At 41.0% G+C, this 21,881-nt stretch overlaps 1 protein-coding gene across 2 annotated transcripts; it reads right to left on the reverse strand.

Moving 5' to 3' along the window:
- Window positions 1-548: 548 nt before the first annotated feature.
- LOC136556450 (solute carrier organic anion transporter family member 1C1-like) lies at window positions 549-21,053 on the reverse strand. 2 transcript variants are annotated; one of them, XM_066549670.1, is made up of 14 exons: window positions 20,910-21,053; window positions 17,887-18,028; window positions 16,872-17,004; window positions 16,041-16,162; window positions 15,574-15,720; window positions 14,410-14,508; window positions 12,929-13,174; window positions 11,909-12,073; window positions 10,069-10,264; window positions 8,940-9,105; window positions 8,039-8,223; window positions 3,955-4,019; window positions 2,672-2,789; window positions 549-1,652 (listed from the first exon to the last, which is right to left on the reverse strand). In XM_066549670.1, exons 1-14 carry the CDS (start codon window positions 21,036-21,038, stop codon window positions 1,430-1,432), a joined length of 2,136 nt encoding a protein of 711 aa, XP_066405767.1. In that variant the 5' UTR covers window positions 21,039-21,053; the 3' UTR covers window positions 549-1,429. The 2 variants fall into 2 exon arrangements, with proteins under 2 accessions (XP_066405767.1, XP_066405768.1); XM_066549671.1 differs by lacking the exon at window positions 15,574-15,720 and having other exon boundaries at window positions 20,910-21,038.
- Window positions 21,054-21,881: the final 828 nt, after the last annotated feature.

The following is a 21,881-nucleotide window of genomic DNA, read 5'->3' on the forward strand; positions in this document are numbered from 1 at the left end:
TGGGTGACATTGGCTTTTCCTCTGACAAATGCATTTTCCCCAGTAATGGGTTTAAAGCCTTACCTTCTGCAGATTTTTGGTGCTTAAGCACCATCCTTCTTGGTGCTGCTATTGAGTGGATTAGGTAGGTCCCTGATGGCACAGGACAGACATTGATGACTGATCATTGATAAAGCCCAGTGAATCCCACTCTTATGCAGTGCCCCTCCTCATGCACCCCATAGGAGAGGCAGCAGGGTACCTACAGTCACTGCTTGGACACAAATGATGGGATGAGGGTTTGTTCGGCCAATATTGTGGTGAAGGATGAAGCCTACCTTTCACCATGTGCTCAAAAATTCTGGTTGCTTTAAAGGATATCCCTGTGGACCCACCATCATCTTTTCCAGTGCAAGCTTTCCTGAGATTTTTTTCACATTAAACAGCTATCCTTTGCACTCTCCACCCCAAATATAATTAATATCATATATTGACAAAGCCCCAAAAATGTCTTAGTTTCAGCTGGAAAATACAATAAATTAAAAGGAAAAGCCCCAAGTCACCTGGTCTTTTAATTAAATTTAATTTTATTTTTCCCAAGCTGTCTTGTCATAGCTTTTTAAAATATAAATCATACGTATCTTGCATAATTTTGTTATTACATCATAAAGTGCATGGAATTATTTAGTACACTGAGTACTAGCAAGTAGCAAGAAACTGCTGGAGATCTAAAAAAAGCTGTATTTTCATCCCAGTTTCCTTTGGATGGTACTCTTGTGGCCTCTTTGTAAGGACAACTGCTATTGCTGATGGTTAACCACAACTTCTATTGCCGATCATTGTGCTGCAACAAAAGCTACTGGAAAATGGATTCCTAACCACAACACTGACATCCCAGGTGTTATGGATGGAACCCATGAGGTGCCCAGAGCCCGTGGCTGATTTTTCCTCCCAGCAAACCTTCCTCCTGCCCCATGCCTTGCTGCTGGCCAGGACAGGCTCTGTGCCGGAGATCCCTGCACCTTCCAGGCGGCCAAGTCAGGTTTTGTGCCCCCCTTGGCTGGTGCCATGGCAGAGGGAGCTGCAGGGCAGCCTCCCCACTGCCCCTCACACCCAGGGGGACACCGAGGGGCAGCAGCAGCTCTGGCAGCTTCCCGAGGAGGGAGGGAGCTGAGGGGCAGCTGCAAAAACTGGGTCTGGGGGAAGGCACAATGCACCTCCCCAGCCGTAGGAAATCCCCACACTCAGCAGAAAAAAAAGGGTGAGCAGTGTTTTCAGAGCTGTTCACGTGCTAAAAAATATTGGTGCTCTTTGCTTTTGGGGTTCACAGTGAAAATTTCAAGAGGGTGAACATTTTCAGGGCGGCTACTAAGATACTGCTTCACTGATGATGGATTTTTGCCCGGAACACCACTCACTGGGTAAAAGCACGGTGGAGATCCGAGTTTTCCTAAAGCCTGGTCTCCTTTTCTGGCCAGTAGGTTGACTGAATAAACTGGTCACTATTGACAAAATTATCTTTTCTGCTCTTTGTCCCACAGGCGCCTCTCTCCCCGTTGGCTGAGAGGGTCTCATCTTGTGGAGATGACTTTTTTCGGAGAACCCAAAGGACAGCAACACTGAAGAAAATGGACACCGTGCCCAAGACCAAAGTCAGCCCCAGGTACACATACCTGAGAGAGAAATGATTGATCAGAGCCAGCACACGACCAGAAGGCATCAAGGACACATTCATCTTTTCATCAGGTAAGGCTGGGTAAGGACACTTCAGTCAAGGGGATGACCCTGGAGAGGGGAGTTTGTCAGCTCACCCAGGTCAGGTGGAGAGTGCTCTGTGCTCCAGAAAGCATCTCAGGCATTGACTGACCTCCACCCCAATGTGCCTCAGTAAGAATAGCACTAATATTTTTGGGGTAGTTACTCTATTTTTTAATATATAAACAGTACCAGTGATGACAAGACCATTTGATGGCATTTTTGCTTTGCAGGCATAATGACAGCAACAACAGCAGCAACAATAGCATCATAATGTTTTATTAGCAAAAAGAGTCCCAGCTGAGATTTTGCTCTTTCCTTCAAGTTTTCAAAACAAGATGTACCCTTCTCTCATGTTTATTTTCCTTGTGGTGGGAGAAGGGACAACCTGTTCTCCCATTTTCCTCTAACCACTGTTATTCCATTCTTCATTTCTGGAGAAACCTTTCACAAATGCAGTTTAGGCAATTACTTTCCTCTAACAATAAATTGATAAAGATAATTCTGCACTTAAGCCTCTAGATAAGCCAAGCATGTTTTGTGGCACCTTTGCCTTCCATTTTTAGATCCAGCTCCAGCATGGAGAAAAATTAGCTTTAATAACTTATTTACACATACACTATGACAGCAGAGATATTGAAAGCCGAGGGAAGCTTTAGCATAAAACTGAGGTTTCAACACAACTTTTTTTTTGTGAATTATTAAAAGACAATTATTTACAGCTGATACTGAAACAAGATGATCCACCCCTTCTATCCAAAAAGAGATTGAATCAAAGGAGCGAAATGTGAGCATTATTGTTAATATTGTTAGTCAGAATTTTTCATTCAGTTTCAGATCTTTCACTCAAATTTTCCAACAGAAATTCTGCTACCAGTGCCAGGTTTAGATGTACTTTAAGAACAAAAGGTAAGGAAGGAATGGAAAAGAGCATTACCTGAGTGCACTGGCATCATAGAGTCTGCACGCTCCTCTTCCCCCACATCTTTTGCTGCCCCATTTCAGGCAAGTGGTGTCTATGGCTACTCCAAAATACACTGGGGCTGGAATACCCGCTGGGTGTATTGAACAAACAAACAGAGGTGAGAAATTTACTGTCCAGGGTGATCAGTTTCGATCTAGAAGCAGGTTCACACAGAACATTCAATAGTATATTCCAACAGCAAGGACAGTTGCACGCTGGCTGGGGAAGACGTGCCTTATGCTGCCCAGGCACACACCACCCTTTCCTCCCTGTGGGAAGCCAGGAAAACATGACAAAACATCAAAAAGCCTCTGGAAGTCCCTGGAAGGAGTTCTGGCCACGGTTTGGTTTCCTCACCCTGCGGGACATCTCTGGGGAAAAAAAGTAGGAGATAATTCTCCTTTCTTGAGAGCAATGGAGCCTGTTCAGCCTAGGTGTAGGGTGGGGATGAGAAGGGACAGAGACAGTGGGGTTTGGAGCCTGCAGTAGGGCTGCAGGAATCCCCCAAGTATCTTGAGATCCTACTGTGGCAGGGGCAAACCTACTGCAGTTCTTGGGGCTGATGGAAATGAAAAGCCTTTTTCATGTCTGATGGGGACACCCTGCATTCTGTGTCACTTGGGGTGCTGGAGGAGAATGTAACCCTGGAGAGAAAATCCTGGCCTGCAAAGGTGTAAGAAAGAAGCCAACAGCTTGCTTTGATATAATTTCCAGTTCATCTAACTCTGCTCATGTAAATAGGTGACCTGCTTCTTGCTGATTTTTTTTTTTCATGAAGACCTAGAGGATTTTAGAATTTCCATTTCATTGGCATCTCATGTTACCCTTGATTTCAGATGGCTCTGCCGCAAGGCTGCAGTGAACCCCACCCCCAGGCACACCTGTAGTCAGTAACATTAATTCCCTTAGAAACTTATGAATGTATTCCTGAAAAGCAATCACAAATTCTCAGCCACAGCTGTTCTATTACACTTGTTGCTGAGTAAGGAGACAAGATGTAATTTTAATGTTGGCTTCATAGTCTACAGGATCACATCTCTATAAATATTGTCCTTGTGTATTTTAATTATACCTAAGATATAATAATCTGATTTATGAAGTACAAAGCAGTTTCCTTTTTCCAACTTTTTTAAAAAAAACATATGATATCTATTTGCAGATAGACATTGTTCTTTCCAACAACCAAAGTTTAATTCTAAGATAAATGATTAGTGAGGAGTGAATTAAAACTGACTCAGGAGTACAAATGGACTTACCAAGTACTCTTATTGCCAGGGTATAGATACCAAGTGCAAATGATTTCAAGTGGGGTTTAATACACCTGAAAATAATAATAATAAAAGAGGTGTTAACTAGAAATAAAGCATCAGGTGTATCTAATTAGAACACAAATCGAAAGCAAGAGAAAGGAAAGAAATGTGACCTTTTCCTCCTTCATGTCATGGACTTTGAGCAAACTGCAGAAATATGTAAAAAAGGTGATAAAACCAGAACAGCATCTAGGAATTCTGAACATCTATATTCAACATCACATTTTAAGATGGTTGTGGATTTTCAGATGATATCAGCACTTAGGTGTTACTAACACAGTTGACAAGAAAACTGCTAGTGAAATATGCATCCACTGGATGGCTTTATTCAGTTAGACACTCCCTGAAATTCAGGATCAAGTCCCAGGCTAGTCTAAGGTACTCAGGCACTCACTTTTCCTTGCACCCTTTCTAGATGAGGATCACACCTCCTGGAAAGGCAAATCCTCCAGGCCACTCTCTCACAGGGCAGACCATCTGCATTTGGAGCCTGCTGAGATTGCAGGGTGAGTCCTACACACACATCCAACTCTTCTGGCTCCAGATGAGCCTTGCTCCAGCCTTGGATCATCATCCTGGCTCCTGGAGGGAGGGAGAGGTGATGGGCAGGGGAAAAGCTGCCTTTCCCACCCCGCTGGCAGCAGGGTGTGTATGGAGCCTCTCAGATTTGTAGGAATCACCTCTGCCCCAGCAGCTGCTCAAACCTGCTGCTCCTCCTGCACCTACCAGACTGACTATTACAGCACAAATCGGGATATATGTTTGATTTTGGCAAGTGGGTAGTGCGAGTCACATGGTCAAACAAGGAATTCTTGGTATGTGAGGTAACATGTACATCAATATGGTGATTAATAAAACTTCTGTCACAGTCATTCTATTCAATAATAAATATATTTAAATAAATATTCAAATAATAAAAAATGAACTGGGCTGAAATTCAATTTGTCACTGTGGATGAACATAGCACTCTGGAGATACAGTCTCAGCTCCTGCAAAAATTAATGTAATTTGGAATATGTATAAAAAAAAATAAAGACATTTCAGAACAAACTTTATTGCTTCTCACCAGGGGTGGTTTTCCACACATTATTCTCTAATGCCCTGGCCATGGATTGTCATCACACAGTCTGTTGATTGTGGTTTATACAAGCACTGCTATCTATGAGGGCATGCCTGTAAAATGATTTTGAGCTGGAAGAACAGTGTCTTGCTCCCCTACTAGACACCTGCTACACAAGCACTCCTCAGCCTAGAGTCCTCCTAAACTAATCTGAGGGCATAGAAAGCAAAAAGTGGAAAATAAAACCAATAACTGGATATTTGATATGTGTTTCACAGGATTTATATCCTGCAAAAAAATATTCACTCTCAGATGAAAAAAAATTATTTTATTCTTTGTATTGTCTTTGCAAGGAAACAGGAGCTCTTTGTGAAGCTGAGTGATAGCCAGACCTCTTAGGGAGATCTGAGACTTCCTTTTCACTGCCTAATGTCCTGCTATTAATAGCTGGTGCTTGAACAACAGCTATCTGAACTGCAGGGCTTTTTTCCCAAAAACCTCAGGGCTTTCCAAATTCCCTGGCTGCTGTAATTACACTAATATCACCAAAATGACATTTCAGAAATGACTTGGTCACCAGCTGTAAGCATGTTTCAATGACTTCAGTGTGCAAACCATCAGAGTAAATGTCACTAAATCTTACAGGCATTTAGGGATTTAGCTGTATTTGTCCTCCATGGCAGGTGCAGTGATAGCTGCTCATCTGAAAACATCAGCTTGCTTAAGTGCTGGAATCTTAACAGAGATGACTGAATGCTGAATAATTTTTAAAAGTGATCATTGGAAAAAAATACTTAATGAAGCCTGCAACTTGACCTTGGGACTATTTGTGTCAAGGAAAATTTATTTTCCTTCTGGTAACAGAAGCACACTTTCAATTCAGCCAGATTTTTTGAGAAAGACAGTCAGTGATGGATTTCAAAAAAGACAAAAGTAAGCATGAGCTTAAAGTGGAGTTGTGCCCACAGGTCATTTGCAGTGCAGAAAAAAAAAAGTAAAAAAAGGATTGAACTTACTGAAATTGAAACTTAGCTGCACATCAAAGGTGGATGCCTCCAATCCAGCAGGAAAACACATCACTTCTCAGTTTCTCTTAAATGTCTCTCAAAGTAAAATGATTTTCAACAGCAATAAAAGCATTGAAGCAGAACCAATAAACTGTTTTACTGATTTCATATAACAATGTGGTGTAGTATTGTAACTGAAAATCTTTCTAAGCTTTTCTGACTGAATTGATTAAGCAGTAAGATCCCCAAGAGCAGGTTCTTATGGCTGAGAAGGGCGGGCAGCTCTGTGAGATTTGAGCTTGCATGTGCTCAGTAATTAACATCTCCCAAACACTCCATTTTTTATGCAGTGGAGACAAGAAGAAAGCAGAAGGTTGAGCTTCACTACCACAATTTTGAGGCCCTGTGTGGTACCAGATTTGCACATTTTCCACTATGTGCCTTATGGATAGAAGGAAGATTTCATGTGGAGGGAAAGGGGAAAGGAACTGCACTCCTGCGCAGCCTTATGCCCATATTTATCCAACATGGCAGAAGCAACCACAGAGAGAAATCTGGCACAAATCCTGAAGGCTTTGCTGCAAGCCCTCCACTCATGAACTGTCACAGACATATTTTCTGAAAAATCCTTTGCTAGGATTTTTTCTCCTGAGAAGCTGAGAAGCCTCAGAGGAAAAGAAAAACAGTAATTATCTGCTGCTGTGGAATGCAACAGGTGCATCTTTGATTGGTCTCATGTGAGTTGTTTCTACTTGATGACCAATCACAAGTCCAGCTGTGTTGGGACTCTGGTCAGTCACAAGATTTTATTATCATTCCATTCTTTTCTTTGCTAGCCTTCTGATGCCTTCTTTCTCTTTCTTTAGTACAGTTTTAATATATAATTTTCTTTTCATACAATATATATAATAAAATAATTAATCAGCCTTCTGAAACATGGAGTCAAGATTCTCATCTCTTCCCTCGTCCTGGGACCCCTGTGAACACCACCACAATGAATCATCCTCATCCTGGCACAGGGACAGCTCAGCTATGCAGGAGCTTCAATAAAAATGGTGTCAAATGGATTACAGTGTGATTGTTCTTGGAGAGAGACCTTGGGGAGAGAGAGAGATGCTGTGAGGTTTTGCAGCACTCAGTGGTAACCCTGCAAGTTGTGTGAGGAAAGCTGTGCAGCTTCTGCACACCTCACTGGCAGGGTTTGTGCAGGGCAGTGGAGAAGGATCCTCACCTCAGCCATTTCTGAAAGTCTCTGTGTGAATATTTATTCTGCTTCAAGGACTGTGATGGAACCCTAGCTGAAGTCACATTTCTTTATTTAGGTTTTTCCACAAAGCTTATGTTCAACCAGTTCTAATACTGGCATTGTCCATATGCTATAAAGATACCAGCAATGAGACAGGGCCTGGTCCAGAAAATTGAATTCAAAACCAAGGAGAATTTGGGAGCAAGAAAACACAGCTATAATATTAAAGATTAGTTAAACTGGATTTACTCTTTGTTTTGTTTGAGAAGTAGAATGTGCCCATCTGGAAATAATTTGGAAAAAGGAACTGAGAAAAAAAGGTTTCCAAAACAGAGCAAAGCAGGACTTGGAATCCAAACATTGCAAGTAGCTGACAAAAATCCAGATTAGGCACTTGTAGTATTAAATGCTTTTTGCACTTGCTAAAATTAGCTTCAAAGCTTACAGTGATGGACAAATAGTTCCAGCAGTTAAATATGCACTGGGACAAGCATTCAATAAATCTGTGATTGGGAAATAGGAAAAAAAAAATCTCATGCTAAAACAATTGTTAAAACAAGGAGAAAAATCTGGGAGCTACAATTATATGGAATATGCCATCTTGCATAGCTGCAAAACATTTCCCAATACTAGGAATAGCAGGAGGGGAGGGAGTACCAGTGACGTGTCAAAACACTTTGAAAACACTTTGCAATGCCAGCAGGAATTATTCCTTACCTTAGGAGCAGTATGTATCCAGGTGTGCCACCTACTGACAAAGTGTATGAAGTGATAACTGATATTACTAGAAAATACAGAAACATTTTGGGGCACTCATTTCCTTTTTGACACGGTCCCACCACAGCTGAGGAGCTTTGTGAAGATTCAAAGGTTCCCACCACACAGCTGCAGTTAAAAAATACCTGGAAGAGAGCAGGCAAAAGTGTATTAAAACCTAAATGGTGGGGAAGTGGATGTTCAGGAATTGCACATTCTGGATGGCTGAAAGTTTAAGTCCAAAGTGGGAAATATTTTACGAAAGGAAAAGGCATATGCAATGAAGGAGAAAATTATAAAGTATCTACTGTTGATGAATCTAGTTATTAGGGTTTCTTCCAACAGTCTTGGTAGCCAAAAGCTCAAAAAAAAAAAAAAAAGCCTCCAACATTCTCTGCTTGTGATTTCTGCTGGCAACAGCAAAGTGAAAAACTTTTAAATGTAAGTGCCAGATTGCTAAAAAGGAGTTCAGGGCTGAAGAGGATGTGCTGTGCTCAGTTTAAATCCACTTTGACTGACCTGGTTATATCAGAAAGAATGATCCCACCTCACACAGAAATGAAGGATTTTATGGTATTTTTCCCGGTGCCTTGTATCAGAAAGAAAGGTCCCACCTTACATGGAAATGAAGGATTGTCTTACACCCTGTATCAGAAATAAAGATCCCACCTCACACAGAAATGGAAGGTTGCCTTACTCCCTCTATCAGATACAAAGATCCCACCTCACACATAAATGAAGGATTTTCTCACACCCTGTATCAGATTTAAAGACCCCATGTCACACAGAAATGAAGGATTTTCTCACACCCTGTATCAGATATAAAGATCCCACCCCACACAGCAATGCAGGGTTGCCTTACGGTGTTTTTCCCGGTGCCGCTGGACGCGCGGCAGCCGGCCAGGCAGGGGGACACGTAGGTAACTCCATTCTCCCCACAGATGGGGTCCCAGTCGTTCCTGGAACAGGAGCAGCCTGAGTTGCACTCTGAAAACAGGGCTTGCTCGTGGTCACTCATTGGTTTAGCTCTGTGGAAAAAAGAGAAGCTGCAGAGGAGCTGCCCAGCAGATGTGGAGGAAACCACAATCACCTGCGGGGTGATGCTCTCTGCCAGGAGCACCTGGCCACCCCTTCCCTCTGTAGCCCATTAAAGGTTATCTCTTCACACCCACACGGCAGTGTAAATCCTCATTTCTCTGTTATCCAAAGGTTTTCACACTATCTCACCACCTACTGTGAGACAGTATGTACTTCATTACAGGGACAGCTACCAATTTATATTCACACATTTTCTCAGATTTTCTAAGGTTTTGGTTGTGCAGCTTTAACACAACTACCCAAGTGGCACAGAAGGGAGTGAGTTACTCAGGGGAAATGGTCTCTGTAGAAGTTAATAAGGAGCTGATCAGAATGGGATTCATCCAAACTGAGTGTCTGATACCTTGCATGACAGCTCTCTGTCAAATTCAGTCATCAGACACTAGTGGAGCAGCTGCTGTGAGTCAGTGCTGGAAACTCCTCCCAAAAAGTTAGTTTTACAGAGTAATAGCATGGGTAAAATGCTAGCCTCAGGTGTACCTTATGATTAATCCATGAATCCTTAAGTTTTGAGTTCAAAGGCTCTTAAATGCCATTCATTGTTCAGTGGCACACAAAGGCAAGAAACAATTAATTGAATCTCTTCCCCCCCTACTGAGCTACTCACATTTCCAGGAATCACTGGGCTAATAGGATGGGTCCCATGGCAATAATAATTAAAAAGTAATCAGAAAAATTGTGCACTTGTGACAAAAGCCCCACTGGTTTATGCCACAATCATGAGAGGGTCATGACACAACACCCACTGGAATGGAGTGGTTTCCATTGATTTGAATCAAATTTTTGGGAAGCACATTCAGGTCAGCCACTCTCTTTTCAACAAGATCTGCTTTGTGAAACAAAATGAGGAAGGAGTTGGGTTTGCAGAAGCCCTTTCTTCCCTGCCAGCGTACCCATGGTAGGACACAGTCAGTCCAGCCACCTCCGAGTTCCCACAGCCCATGGCAAACAAGGAGAGCAGCAAAAGGTAACCAAAGAAAGATGATCCCAGGGAAAGCTTTGCAGCCCCCACAACACCGACTCCAAATCTCTTCATGATCAGTCCTCCAGAGAATATGCCAAAGGCTACAGCAGGAATGTTAATAAGACCTGAAATCAAACAGAAAAATCTGTATTAATGAAGACCCCAGCTTGATGGACAAACCTTGTCAGCCACAAAAACAGCTGCAGCAATCAGATGAAGGAACAAAACATAAAAGATCGTCAGTCAGGGCATTTTATTTTGTCCAGACTTAGACTGATCCTTGGAGTCTTACAAAGGTGCTGGGACAGCTTTGAAAAACTTACTCTCAAGGACATGCTTCTTTGCCGGTTTGTTGACAGAGAGATTATGGCTAAAGTTTAGATAATGCTCTTCCAATTCCTTAAGCTAGGTGTTTTTTTCCACAATTAGTTTGTCAGTGGAGTCATCTGCTGATTCCTAGAGGACAAATTTAGTTTTATCTAATGTTACAAAAGCCAGAGCAAGATCTGCCTTTTAAATTTTTTTCAGTGCTTCAAATTGCTCTGAAATTTTTGATATCTATCAGAGATTGTGACAGAAACTGTTTTTTAAAAAAGAAGAAGAAAGAGTAAAAGATGTTTGAAAAAGAAATAAGCACTGTGAGTTTGAGTCAGCCCTCAGGCTCCTTAGGAGGGGTGGATTTGGAGAGAAAGAAGAAGGAGGAATTAAAATCACCTTATTGCAGGGACAGCTACTCAGCAGGATCCTCCCCTAACCAAGCCATCACACACTCCCTGTTGGATATAGTCCCTGCGCTCAGAGAAATCCAATGGTTCTTAATCCTCACTCTGCACATACCTGAAAGCTTAGCTCCAGAAAATCTTTAAATACAAAGAGAAGTACTACACTGAATGTAGGGATTGTTTTCTGGACTTTCTTTGGCCATCAACTATATTTGAAGATTTCTCCTTGCTTTGACGAGTTTGGTGCCAGAAATTCCAGCTTCTATGTTGAATGGAATTAACATAGCACAATGGATCATATCAGCTTTTCTGCACATATAGACCTCTGTTGCTGCGCAACTAATGCTGCTCTGGAACAAGGCAGTTCCCTCTGGGCTGGGGAGATGTAAACCTCTTTGCTGCTAATGCTATTGAAGCCCTGGACTTCTGGAGCTGAACCCCACATGCAGGTTCAGCAGCTGGGCAGTCCAGTCCACCCTCTTGAAGTCAGCTATAAAAATGTTGATTTCTGTACCCAAAGGCTGAAGAAGCTTCTCTCTCTTGTGCTCTAAGGGATATGACTTGTCTTCCTTTCATTTAACACAAATCTCTTCAGAGTGTCATCCATAGCACTCACTGAACAGATCTTTGTTTTGTTGAAATAAATGGGAAGCCACCAAGGCAGTAGATCTCTCTGATAAATTTATGTAAACTGTTTTAAAATTATTTCCTCGTTATTTTCTTGCATTGTACATACATTATGTATGTACATATGATGTAGAGGGAAAGGGGAAGGGAAAGGAAGGGGAAGGACTTTTCAAATTTCCAGTGAAATGGGAATTAAGATCAAATCATGTAAACTTTTACAGTAACTCTTGCATAGATAAACTCAGAGTTAATTGGTGCTGAAGCAGAAATGAAATAACTTACCTTCTATGAACTATTACTTAAAGTCAGACAAGGAAGAAGAAATGATCATACCCTAAAACAAATATGATTTTTCCTATATGTATATGCCACTCCTAAAATGTCCATTTTAAAGATATCAAGATGCAGATAGAGCATTACCTATAACAAAGTTAGTTTTTGAAGATGTCTGCCCATACTGTTGCTCAATATACTTTGGCTTATATGTCACCATGCCAATCAAAGAATTGAACTGAATAATACTTGCACACAAATACAGAATGTAAACTGGATTCCCAAAGAGGTTCTTCAGTGATGGCAAGAAGTCTGCAAGACAAAAGAGCAGAAATAACAAGCAGGCCAGAGAGAGAATAACTGCTGGAATAATGCTTTGTAACATGTGTGCCCCTTCCAAAAAACCCCAAAACTGCAAAACATTTCAGAGGGAATCTGTTAAGTTCCCTGATGCTCCTAACAGCTCCCTCATTTCTGGACGGAGGAACAGTGGAGCAAAACACTAAGCATCAATTCCCCAGAAGAGATATCTTGTTTTAAATACCTTCTTTCCACCATAAACCAGGAATGATTTGGTTCCTCTGTGTCCTCAACAGCCACAGCAGTGTTTAGCTTAATTTGGGGCAAAGAGTGCTCAGCACAGCTGACAGTAAGCACAGAAATATTGAGGTGCAGATTCAAGTTCTGAGGGAAAATGCATTTGGCAAAGCATGGCCAAGCAAATGCAATTGTGCAAACCAGCTCCTGTCTAAATCCAGACAGCCTCCTCTAAAACTGTAGCTGCTCTGTGCCCATCTATATTCCAGTCAGATATTGTACTTGTTTTCCTAACGCATGAACTTACAGGAAAAAAATAATTAGCAAAAAAAAAAGGGATGGGTTTTTTTGAGCACCGCTTCTGCAACAATCACTAACATTTTTGCAGAGCTTCATGATATGTGCTGGGCCACTATTGTAATTTTACGAATCTCAGCCATTTCTCATGCAATAGCAAATCCAGGGAACATTGACAAGACCTTTTTGTGTGTACTATGGAGTTGGAGAGTGAAAGGGGAAAAATAGAATTCTGAGACCATTAAAATAAGGACTCAGAAAGTATAAAATTTTTAAGTCTAAAAGCCTCTGAGAGAAAAACAGATCAATCAGCAAGAAAATCAAGTGAATTGCCTTTTGCCATCTCTGCAATCTTCGCCTGCTGCCAGGAGGATGTGCCTTGGTCCTTGTTGTCCTCAGTGATGAACCTGGAGTGCTCAGAGGAGGTGCTGGAGTCCTTCCTGCCCTCGGGCTTGGGGAGGTGCCTGGGCAGGAACCAGAAGGGGATGCCAGCCAGGATGCTGATCAGCCCAGCTATCAGGTAGCCCAGCCACCACGCTCCCACCCACTGCACGTCCTTGGGGCTGATGGTGACGCTGTCTGCAAAAGGGGAAGAGAAGAAACAAATAAATGTAGGAATGTGCACCCAGTTTATGGAGTGACAAAACTGCCCTTTGTCTCCTAAAAAAGGAAAAAAAGCCCAGAAGTTTCTCTCCTCAATTGGGTAAATAAGACAATCATAGCACCTGGGAGTCACCTCAAAATTAAGGATAGCCAACTGGACAGAAACCAAAAAGTCCTGCCTAAGCAATTCACTAGAAAAAGAAGAAAACAAAGAAACTAATGGCTTTTGTGAGGTGTTTTACCAGGAGCAAGAACCTCTTGCACCAGGCTCGGTTTTTCTCTGTAAAGAACTTTGTTATTTTGCCTTTTATTAAAATTTTTCTGTTGCCAACACTGCCACAGAAGCCATCCAGCTGATTTTATGCCATCTGAGGTGGCTGAGCTATCTTGGGTGTGACATAGATCTCCAAGAGCTTATGAGACCTGGCTCGAGGAGAACTTTATATCAAATAAACGCATCTGGAGGATATGTGCTGCTGATAAGGAAGGTGGGTTTGCAGGGTGGCTTTTCCATCCAGGTCCAGCTGTGCTCTGTGTCACTGTGGGTGTTTTACAGGAGCAGCTGTGGGGACATGCTGAGGACTCACTAATTGCTGGGGCAGAGCAGCAGTCTGGCCCTGACACTGCTGTGCCACCTGCACCTCCCCAGAGATGCTGCCAGCACCAGCACTTGTGGCAGTCCAGGTGGCCACTCACCTGCTCCCAGCCAGGCTGTTCTTCACAAAAACCTCAGGAAAAAACTTGTTTTCCTCCTATTTTTTTATTATTGCTTTCTCTGAAGAAGAGCAATCAGGTGGTGCCCCCTGCCAAACCACGTTTCTAGGCAATAAATATTAAAAAGGCACATGCAGGATCCTGAGCCTCAGTCCTCTTTCCTCCTGGCTCCTATGATCTCCCCAGAACCTCTTAGCAGAGCATCTCTTGAATGCACCAGCTGCAGATCTGCTGGGGCTGAGGAAGAGTCAGAGCTCCTTCTTCCTCAACCCCCATCCTCCTTGCCAGCCTATTCTGCTGTCATCTGTCCCCTACACTGCTGTCATCCTTCTCATTTCACAGAGTGCTCACTCTACCCCTGCTAGCCCCTCATGCCTAGAGGATAACCAGAGAGTTCTTGGCCAAAAATAGGCATTTTGGAGCCTATTTTTAGGCATTTTGGAGCCTATGTTTAAAAACCCTGACTGGGTTTTTAAAGCCTGAGTGTTCTGACTTACCCAGATCCACAAAGCCAATGTCAACGTAAAGTTTGGCACACAGGGATCCCAGGAGAAAGCCAAATATTGGCCCTATAATTGCCACTGTCTGCACACAGCCTGGAAGGGAAAACAGGGCACTGTTACATTCCTGAGCTAAAAAAGGGCACTGGTTCTTCTGCATCTGACAGCAGATTATGGAATGTGATAGGCAGCAGGAGACACACATTGAAGTGTTGAAAGATACAGTTACACAAATTGAAATATTTCCAAGAAGAAAAAAAGTCATTTTCCCCACTATGATGACACTTTTTATTGTTATCCAATTAAAGAGTTACATTCAGCCTGAAGGAAAAAATGTCACCAAATGGAATGGCCTGAACTCAACAGCAGCATCAACCTACAATTGCTAGAAATGCTTTAGCTGACAGGATCACAGTAACTGGGGAGCAAATGTAATTTTTTTTAAGTTAACTGATCACTTTTAGTTGAGGTTGGCCTTGAACAGGCTGAGAAATCCCTTTACTTTGGTTTCCACTGTTAATATGTTTCACTATACCCTGAGCCAAACTTTCTGAATACTTTGAATTTGAAAAATTCACCTGGAAATCTGGGAAGAGGGAATCTTCTACAGAGAGAATCCGATTTTTTGCCTTTTGCCTGATTGGAAACTTGTCAAGAGCAGGTGAGATAGGACTTTTTGGTAATATTTCAGGTACAGCCATCAGACAATGAACACAAAAAAAGGGTGATCCCAACTTCCTAAAGCTTCAGTACTATTGTTTATAATCCTACATGAATCTGGAGGAATGTTTTGCGTGCCCACTGAAATTCTATTTTAAATGCTTAAAAGAGAGCCTGCTTGTATCACTTTCCAGAGAACTGAATGTGCACAGAGGCTCAGCAGCCCACATCCAGAAGAATTAGGAAGATTAGGGTAACAGCAGGAACCCAAGGTCAAATTCTTTCACCAAATTAAGATAATGGAACTGTGCTGGTATAATTAAATGGGAACTTGGTCCCTTGGGTGTACATGACTGTTAAATAAACTTTAATATTGGAAATCATGCACACAAAACAATGAGGGCAAGTTAATTCAATAACATTCATTCCATTATTCAAAACTATTCAGTTCTCTCCTCTGGGGAGAAATCTATGAGGAAAAAGAAATTATATTTATTTTACCAATATATAAGGCAGCATTCTCTTCAACAGCATAATCATCAATGTATGCAATTCCCAGGGGCTGGATGGGGGTTTCACCTATTCCACGCAGGAGGTTTCCAAGTAAAACATAGATCCACATGGAAGAGCCTGCTTCCTTCTCACACCCTGTGGGCACAGCAAGAGACAGCAACCATGTGTTTGTAGTAGCAGTTTGACACTGAAAGCCCAGGGCTCCTAAAATACTTCTGTTGTGGGAGAAACAGTAGGAAAACTGTGAAATAGCTTAAGGTAGAAAAATTTTTAGCATGAGCTGCCTCAAAGACAGGACAATTTTGCTGGTTTTATAAATTTGCCACCACAACTCTTTTTAGAAAAGTCTTTCACTTCCTACTAATCAAAACTGGGATCTCCTGACAGAAGGATTTGGGGACCATTAATGACAGCAAGCACTACCAGCCCCAGGATTTAACAGAGACAATTCTCACCTGCATTTATTTTTGCTTGAGATTTCTCCAGGGCTGAGAGTGGAGTTTGGCTTTTATCCTGCAGACATGGAGAGAGGCTGACAGTGGAATTTATGGTGGAAGGGAATCTTTCATACCTGTATCTGTTTGGAAAACAAAGTTGTATTTATCCGTAAGTACTGATAAGAAAAAGCAAGCAGATCTGTAACTACCAGATAGGCCTATAGCACTTAAATGCAAATTTCATCTGCATCCATAAGAATCCATCTGGATCCATTGCCAGTGGTGCTTTTCAAGGGATGAACAGAGCTCTATTTGTACTGCAGCTGTACATGAATATTGTCCTGTTGGTTCTTTTTGCATCAGTGATTAATTTCAGTTTAACAGGCACTTTGCTCTACTATGATACATGAATTTGGACTAAGAGATTATCAAACACTGGTGTATACTCTGGCTTGTGCTGAGATTGTCTTTCTGAGTTTAGTCATGACTTCTTTACTGTCATTTCAACAATTCCTAAACCACAACAAAATGTGGCCAGTCAAAATCAGAGACTAATTTTAAAAAAAGCTGATTACAACTGAAAAGAGTATACATGTTAAATTATTTGCTCTACAGTAATAAATTATAAAATAAAGAATTATTTTTAATGATAAACAATATTTTTAAAAATTATAAAAGAAATAATTATTTGCTCTACAGTAATAAATCTTTTCACCAAAAAAAAATTAAATTAAGGAACCACATCCCCATATGCCTATTTATATCATCATAACCAATGCCTAAATGTTTTAGTGAGTGCCATTCAGTGAGCACAGCCCAGCTGGAAAACAGGGATCACTCTGCACTTACCTTCCCATGAAGAACTGGGGCATTGCAATTAGGAATGTTCCAGCTGACATAATTAAGCAGCCTGCTCCAATTATCCTTGGCCTGTGAAGCTTTGCTCCAAAGTAGCTCACTAGAATTATGATTAGGAGGTTCCCTTTGAGAGTAGAAAAGGAAAACTGAGTTTTACTGCTTGTTGATAAGAGATCCCCTAAAATCACAATTCCCAGTATGTAACACAGGCACAGATTTCAGGGAGACAGGGCTGGTGGGGTTGGACTTTCTCCCTTTTCCAGGCATTCTGCAGGAGCCCAATGCCTCCTGTGCTAGGAAAACTATAAAGCTGTGGATAAACAGCTGGAAAAGAGGAGAAAGCCTGTGCCAGCTGAAGAGAGCAAATAACCAGAAAGGCAGAAAAAGGAGGAATCAAACTGAGTTGTACACACTTAGGCTAAGATTTCATTCCTGTGAGTGTCACAGTCCACAGAACATCCATGAGACAAATTCAGTAACCTGAAATTGTAAGAGACAATGACATGCTGGAAACCTTAGTGTAAGAGGGAAGGAGAGGGACTGGACAGGAAATGTAGATTACTGTTAGAGGTTTGTCCTCCTGCTCTTTAGTAATAGCCATAATGCTTAATAATAATAATGCTTAATAAAAATAATGCTTAATAGTCCTTAATAACATGCTCCAATAATAATGGAGATCACAAAGGACAAACACCTGTGGGGGAGGTGGATTTCTGCCTGCAGAAATCCGTGCAGGAAAATTCTCATTCAACACTCAAAATATCTATTAGTATGAATTAGCCACGCGCTTAACTTATCAATTTTTTTTTTATGTCTATGCTGATTGCTTGTATTAGCAACCTTATCCTATTGAACACAATCATACTGATAGCCCCACTTATTTTTACCAGGTGAATCTTGCTCAGTTTTAAGTTTCAAGGAGATTCATGCAATCATTCTTCAGAACAAACTGCATCACTCTTTTTTTTTTTTTCTGAAAATAAAAATGTGTTTCTACAGCACATACCAATTTCAAAACTTCCATCAATAACACCAACCAAAGAGGAAGGGATGTCAAATCTTCTTTCTATTTGTGTGATAGTACTTTTTAGATAACTTCCTGACAGTGCTTTAGCAAAATAAACAAAAGACAATGCGCCAAGAAATATCTGGGAAAAAAAAAGACAGTGATTAAAATCAGGCAGTACAGAAGATATATGAATTATTTTTAAAGATGTTCTGCATTCCTACTTCTTCTTTTGCCAAGTAGCCAAACCAATATTCCTCCTACTTCTTAGTAAATGCTAGATTGCTGATTTGTTAATCTCTTATAAGCAATATTGATAAAAACTGAATTGACCCTCAACCATTGCTAATTTCAGGTAGATGCCAAAGCTACTGCTCTGTTGAAAGACAGAAACCTGTGATTTTTTTTCTTACACAGTGACCATATGGGTAAATGCTAAGTGTGGCTTGGTGGGGAGGTGAGTTTTTGAACATTTTTAAATGTTACATGTTCTGTAAGATGAACCTGCCAGGCAACTCTCTTCTACTAATACATGCATTTTTCTCAGAGTGCACCCTGCATTTTGCATCTTCTCCCCTCCCTTTATTTTGCAGAGACAGTTTTCTCTTGGCTATCACTGCATCTGATTTAGTATGTCCTTCTGAATCAGGAGTGGGCTTTGGAAATTAAACTCCATCTCCCTTCACAGTGTTTTGGTTTGTACTTCAAAGGTACAGACTGAGCCCCTTTCCCACAAAATTAACCTGGAAGATGAGGGCTGGTCTGAAGTGCCTGTGGTGGGAATGCAGGGTCCTCAGAGTGAACTCTGTTCCCGCAGATCTATTGCCTAAATCTGCCCTCACTGAATGCAGCCCAGTTGAATTTGTGTGCTCCATAGATAATCACACACAGTGGAATTGGTCATGAAAACCATAACTTTGGTTTCTACCTTCAGACCAGCCCTCATCTTCCAGGTTAATTTTGTGGTGTTGACCCAAAATGAATACAAATATGGATGCTTTGTATAAAACCCAGTCCCAGAAGTTAAGAGATACATTAAGGTTTTATTTGAATAGGAGTCTAGAACATTGTGCAGCTCCTCAATCCTCTCTGACAATCACACTCCCAGCAACCAGGTGTTCTGAGCAATGTACTCACCTCCAGTGCAAATCTCACAACATCTCATTTGACAAGGCACAGTGGCAACAACATCACTGCTGGATGCAAATTCACGTATATTCAAAGATATCTCTGTGTCACTTTATCCAGGGCTGGTTATCCCTCCTTCAGAAACAGTTGTGGGTAAATAAACATTTACAAACCCTCTCTGGGTCTTTTTTTCCTACAGCAGCATCTCTCAAAAGACTCTCCAGTACAAATATTATCATAATACTTTACATTTTCCGTGTTTTTATGCCCTTGGATTTTAAAAAGCAATGTGACAGCACATAGTTTTGGGTTTTTTTACAGGAAAATTGCATAGGTAAACTACAACTTGAAATGCTTCTAAATGTCTTTGGAACAAATTTTTTTACTGGGTTTGCTTCTGTCCCAGGTGTGCAGTAGTGGAAAGACACTCCTCAGCTAGAGCTGGGACAGGAGGGTACACATGATTTCACATTCTTCTCTGGTTTGTCAGTGCTTGTAAACAGATATTTCACCACATCTTTCTGGTTAATGAAGGCAATTTTAAGACATAGGAAGGTTGATAATTGGTAAAAACAACCTGTTGTATCTGTATATTGTTTTTTCAACACTTTAGGCAAAACCCAAAGCAGACTTTTTTATGACTCTGAGATATCTTTAGTAATTTCATTTTGACTCAGCAAGACCTAATCAGAACTTAAAAAGGGTTAGTTCACCAAAAAAAGAGAGAGGTTTTCTAAGTTCCTACAGAAATACATTAGTAATATCAGTCTGGGTTCCTAGAAGACACAACTTTAAGGAGAAAGAAACTGAGCTGAAATAATATTGCTTTTCTCTTTCCGGAGCTAATAAACTGATTCCTGACTGGCTAATGTGTGACTGAAGTTTTATTCATTGAGGGGATTGGATTATCATTGTAGCAAATGGAGAAGCAATAGAATGGTACAAAATTTATTTAATAACAACTCATCTTCCATTTCAAAACAAAACCATTCAAAATTTATAGACTTCAGGGTAACTATTGCTCATTTCACTGGCTGGAGCTGGATTAACTCCTGAAAGTAGACGTGTGTTTGAGTGAGTGGAAAAAACAACAGAAACAAAGACCGTGCACCATGAAAAGAATGGGCCAAGGCCAAAGACTCATTTTCCATGTAACTCAAATCATCTCACCATTGCATGGTGATGTTGAGACCTCACCCAGGAGAGTGTCAGGAAAAGAGGCAGAGGCAGCAGGCAGAGCTTTGTGCTGGCTGCTGTGCCCCCCTGTCCCAAGCAGCTCCCACCAGGCAGGCACAGCCACATCCCGAGGCTCAGAGCAGGAAAAACTTCTTGGGGGTGAGAGAGGTGTGGAAAAAGTGGTAAAAAAGAAGTAACACTTCTGCAGTTTCATTTCAAAGTCACCTCATGAGGAGTTCCCTTGAACAAGGAGCATTACAATCATGCTTTAATAATACAGCACTCAAAACACACAGACCATAACACAATATTAGTTTGGAGAGCCCAGCAGACTGCCATGGCTACTACCTTAAAAAACCAACTATTTTAAAAAAGCAACTATCTTAAAAAAGCAATCTGCACTGACAGCTGCCTGTGCTGTCTATCTGTCCTGCTCTCAACTTCAGGTGGAGCAATAAGGAAGACAGAAGGACTTTTTAGGATGGGTCTTGAAGATCTCACAATATGCAAGTCTCAGCCAAAAAATAATATTTGATGATTGCCAAACATTAGCCAAATACAGATCTGTAGATTTTTTTGTGACTTAGAAATGTATCTAATAATTTCTCCTGACTCAGCATGACATAATCAGAATTTATAACAGGATCATTAATAAAAAATAAAATAAAAAGAGAAATTTTCTAAGTCCCTACTGGAATATGCAAAAGCTCTTACTCTACCTTTATACCTCCACAACATGACTGTTTTTCCTTGGATGCAGATGATTCGGATTTGAATGAAGATCGGTCCACGGGCAAGATTGTGTTGTTTGAGAAAAAGTGAGTATTTTCCTTGGATGAAACCTCCATGATGGTATCCTCTGCCTCTAAAGCAGAAAACATGGAGAACACTTTAAAAGGGCATCCCATTAGCTCAGCCTCAAAAGCTCATCATGTGACAGCAACACCCCGCTGGACTGTTTTCCCAACAACAGCAATTACCAAACTTTACAACAGAATCTGACCAGTGCACTGGATGTTTAATTATGGAAATTTGCAATCCACTTGCCTATAATAATGGAGATTAAATCATACTCAGCAAACAGCCATCATCTTCATTCTCTGGCTATCATCAATGTGATTTCATTAAGCATTTAGCCAAGCATTGCCAGCAGACTAAACAAGGCTCATTAACATTTTAAATGACATTTCTGAAGGCTACATGTAAATTCATGTTTCTGGATGTGACCAGGCCTGCAGAGATTTCTCAGCACTGATCTCTGAATTTCCCATATATCTGGGACATGAATTAATTAGATCAAAGGAAATCTATCCCCCTTAATGAGGCACTTGAATTGTTTTAGATGGAAACATTAGCTCTAATCGTCTGATTTCAGCTAATGAGTTACACAAGAATAAAGAGGTTTAGTTCCCTTTACCATTTTACATAGAGTCTTAGGGCTCAGTGGTCAATTGTTTCAGGGAAAATGTGAATTTGCTTCTTTGCAGGTAAATACAAAGAAGTAAAGAAAAACTAAATACTGCACTTTGAAAACAAAAGGTATCAGCAATTCTTAAATCTCTAGTTACATACTGCACTACTTTGTTCTTAATTTCAATCTCTAAATCAGATCTGAAAATATTTATGAAATCGGTTTCTGTGTTCACTTTTAGGCAGTCCTATGTTTTACAGAACTGCTGCCTGAAAATATG

The sequence above is a fragment of the Molothrus aeneus genome, chromosome 5 (genome assembly GCF_037042795.1).
Source record: "Molothrus aeneus isolate 106 chromosome 5, BPBGC_Maene_1.0, whole genome shotgun sequence".
NCBI lineage: Eukaryota > Metazoa > Chordata > Aves > Passeriformes > Icteridae > Molothrus > Molothrus aeneus.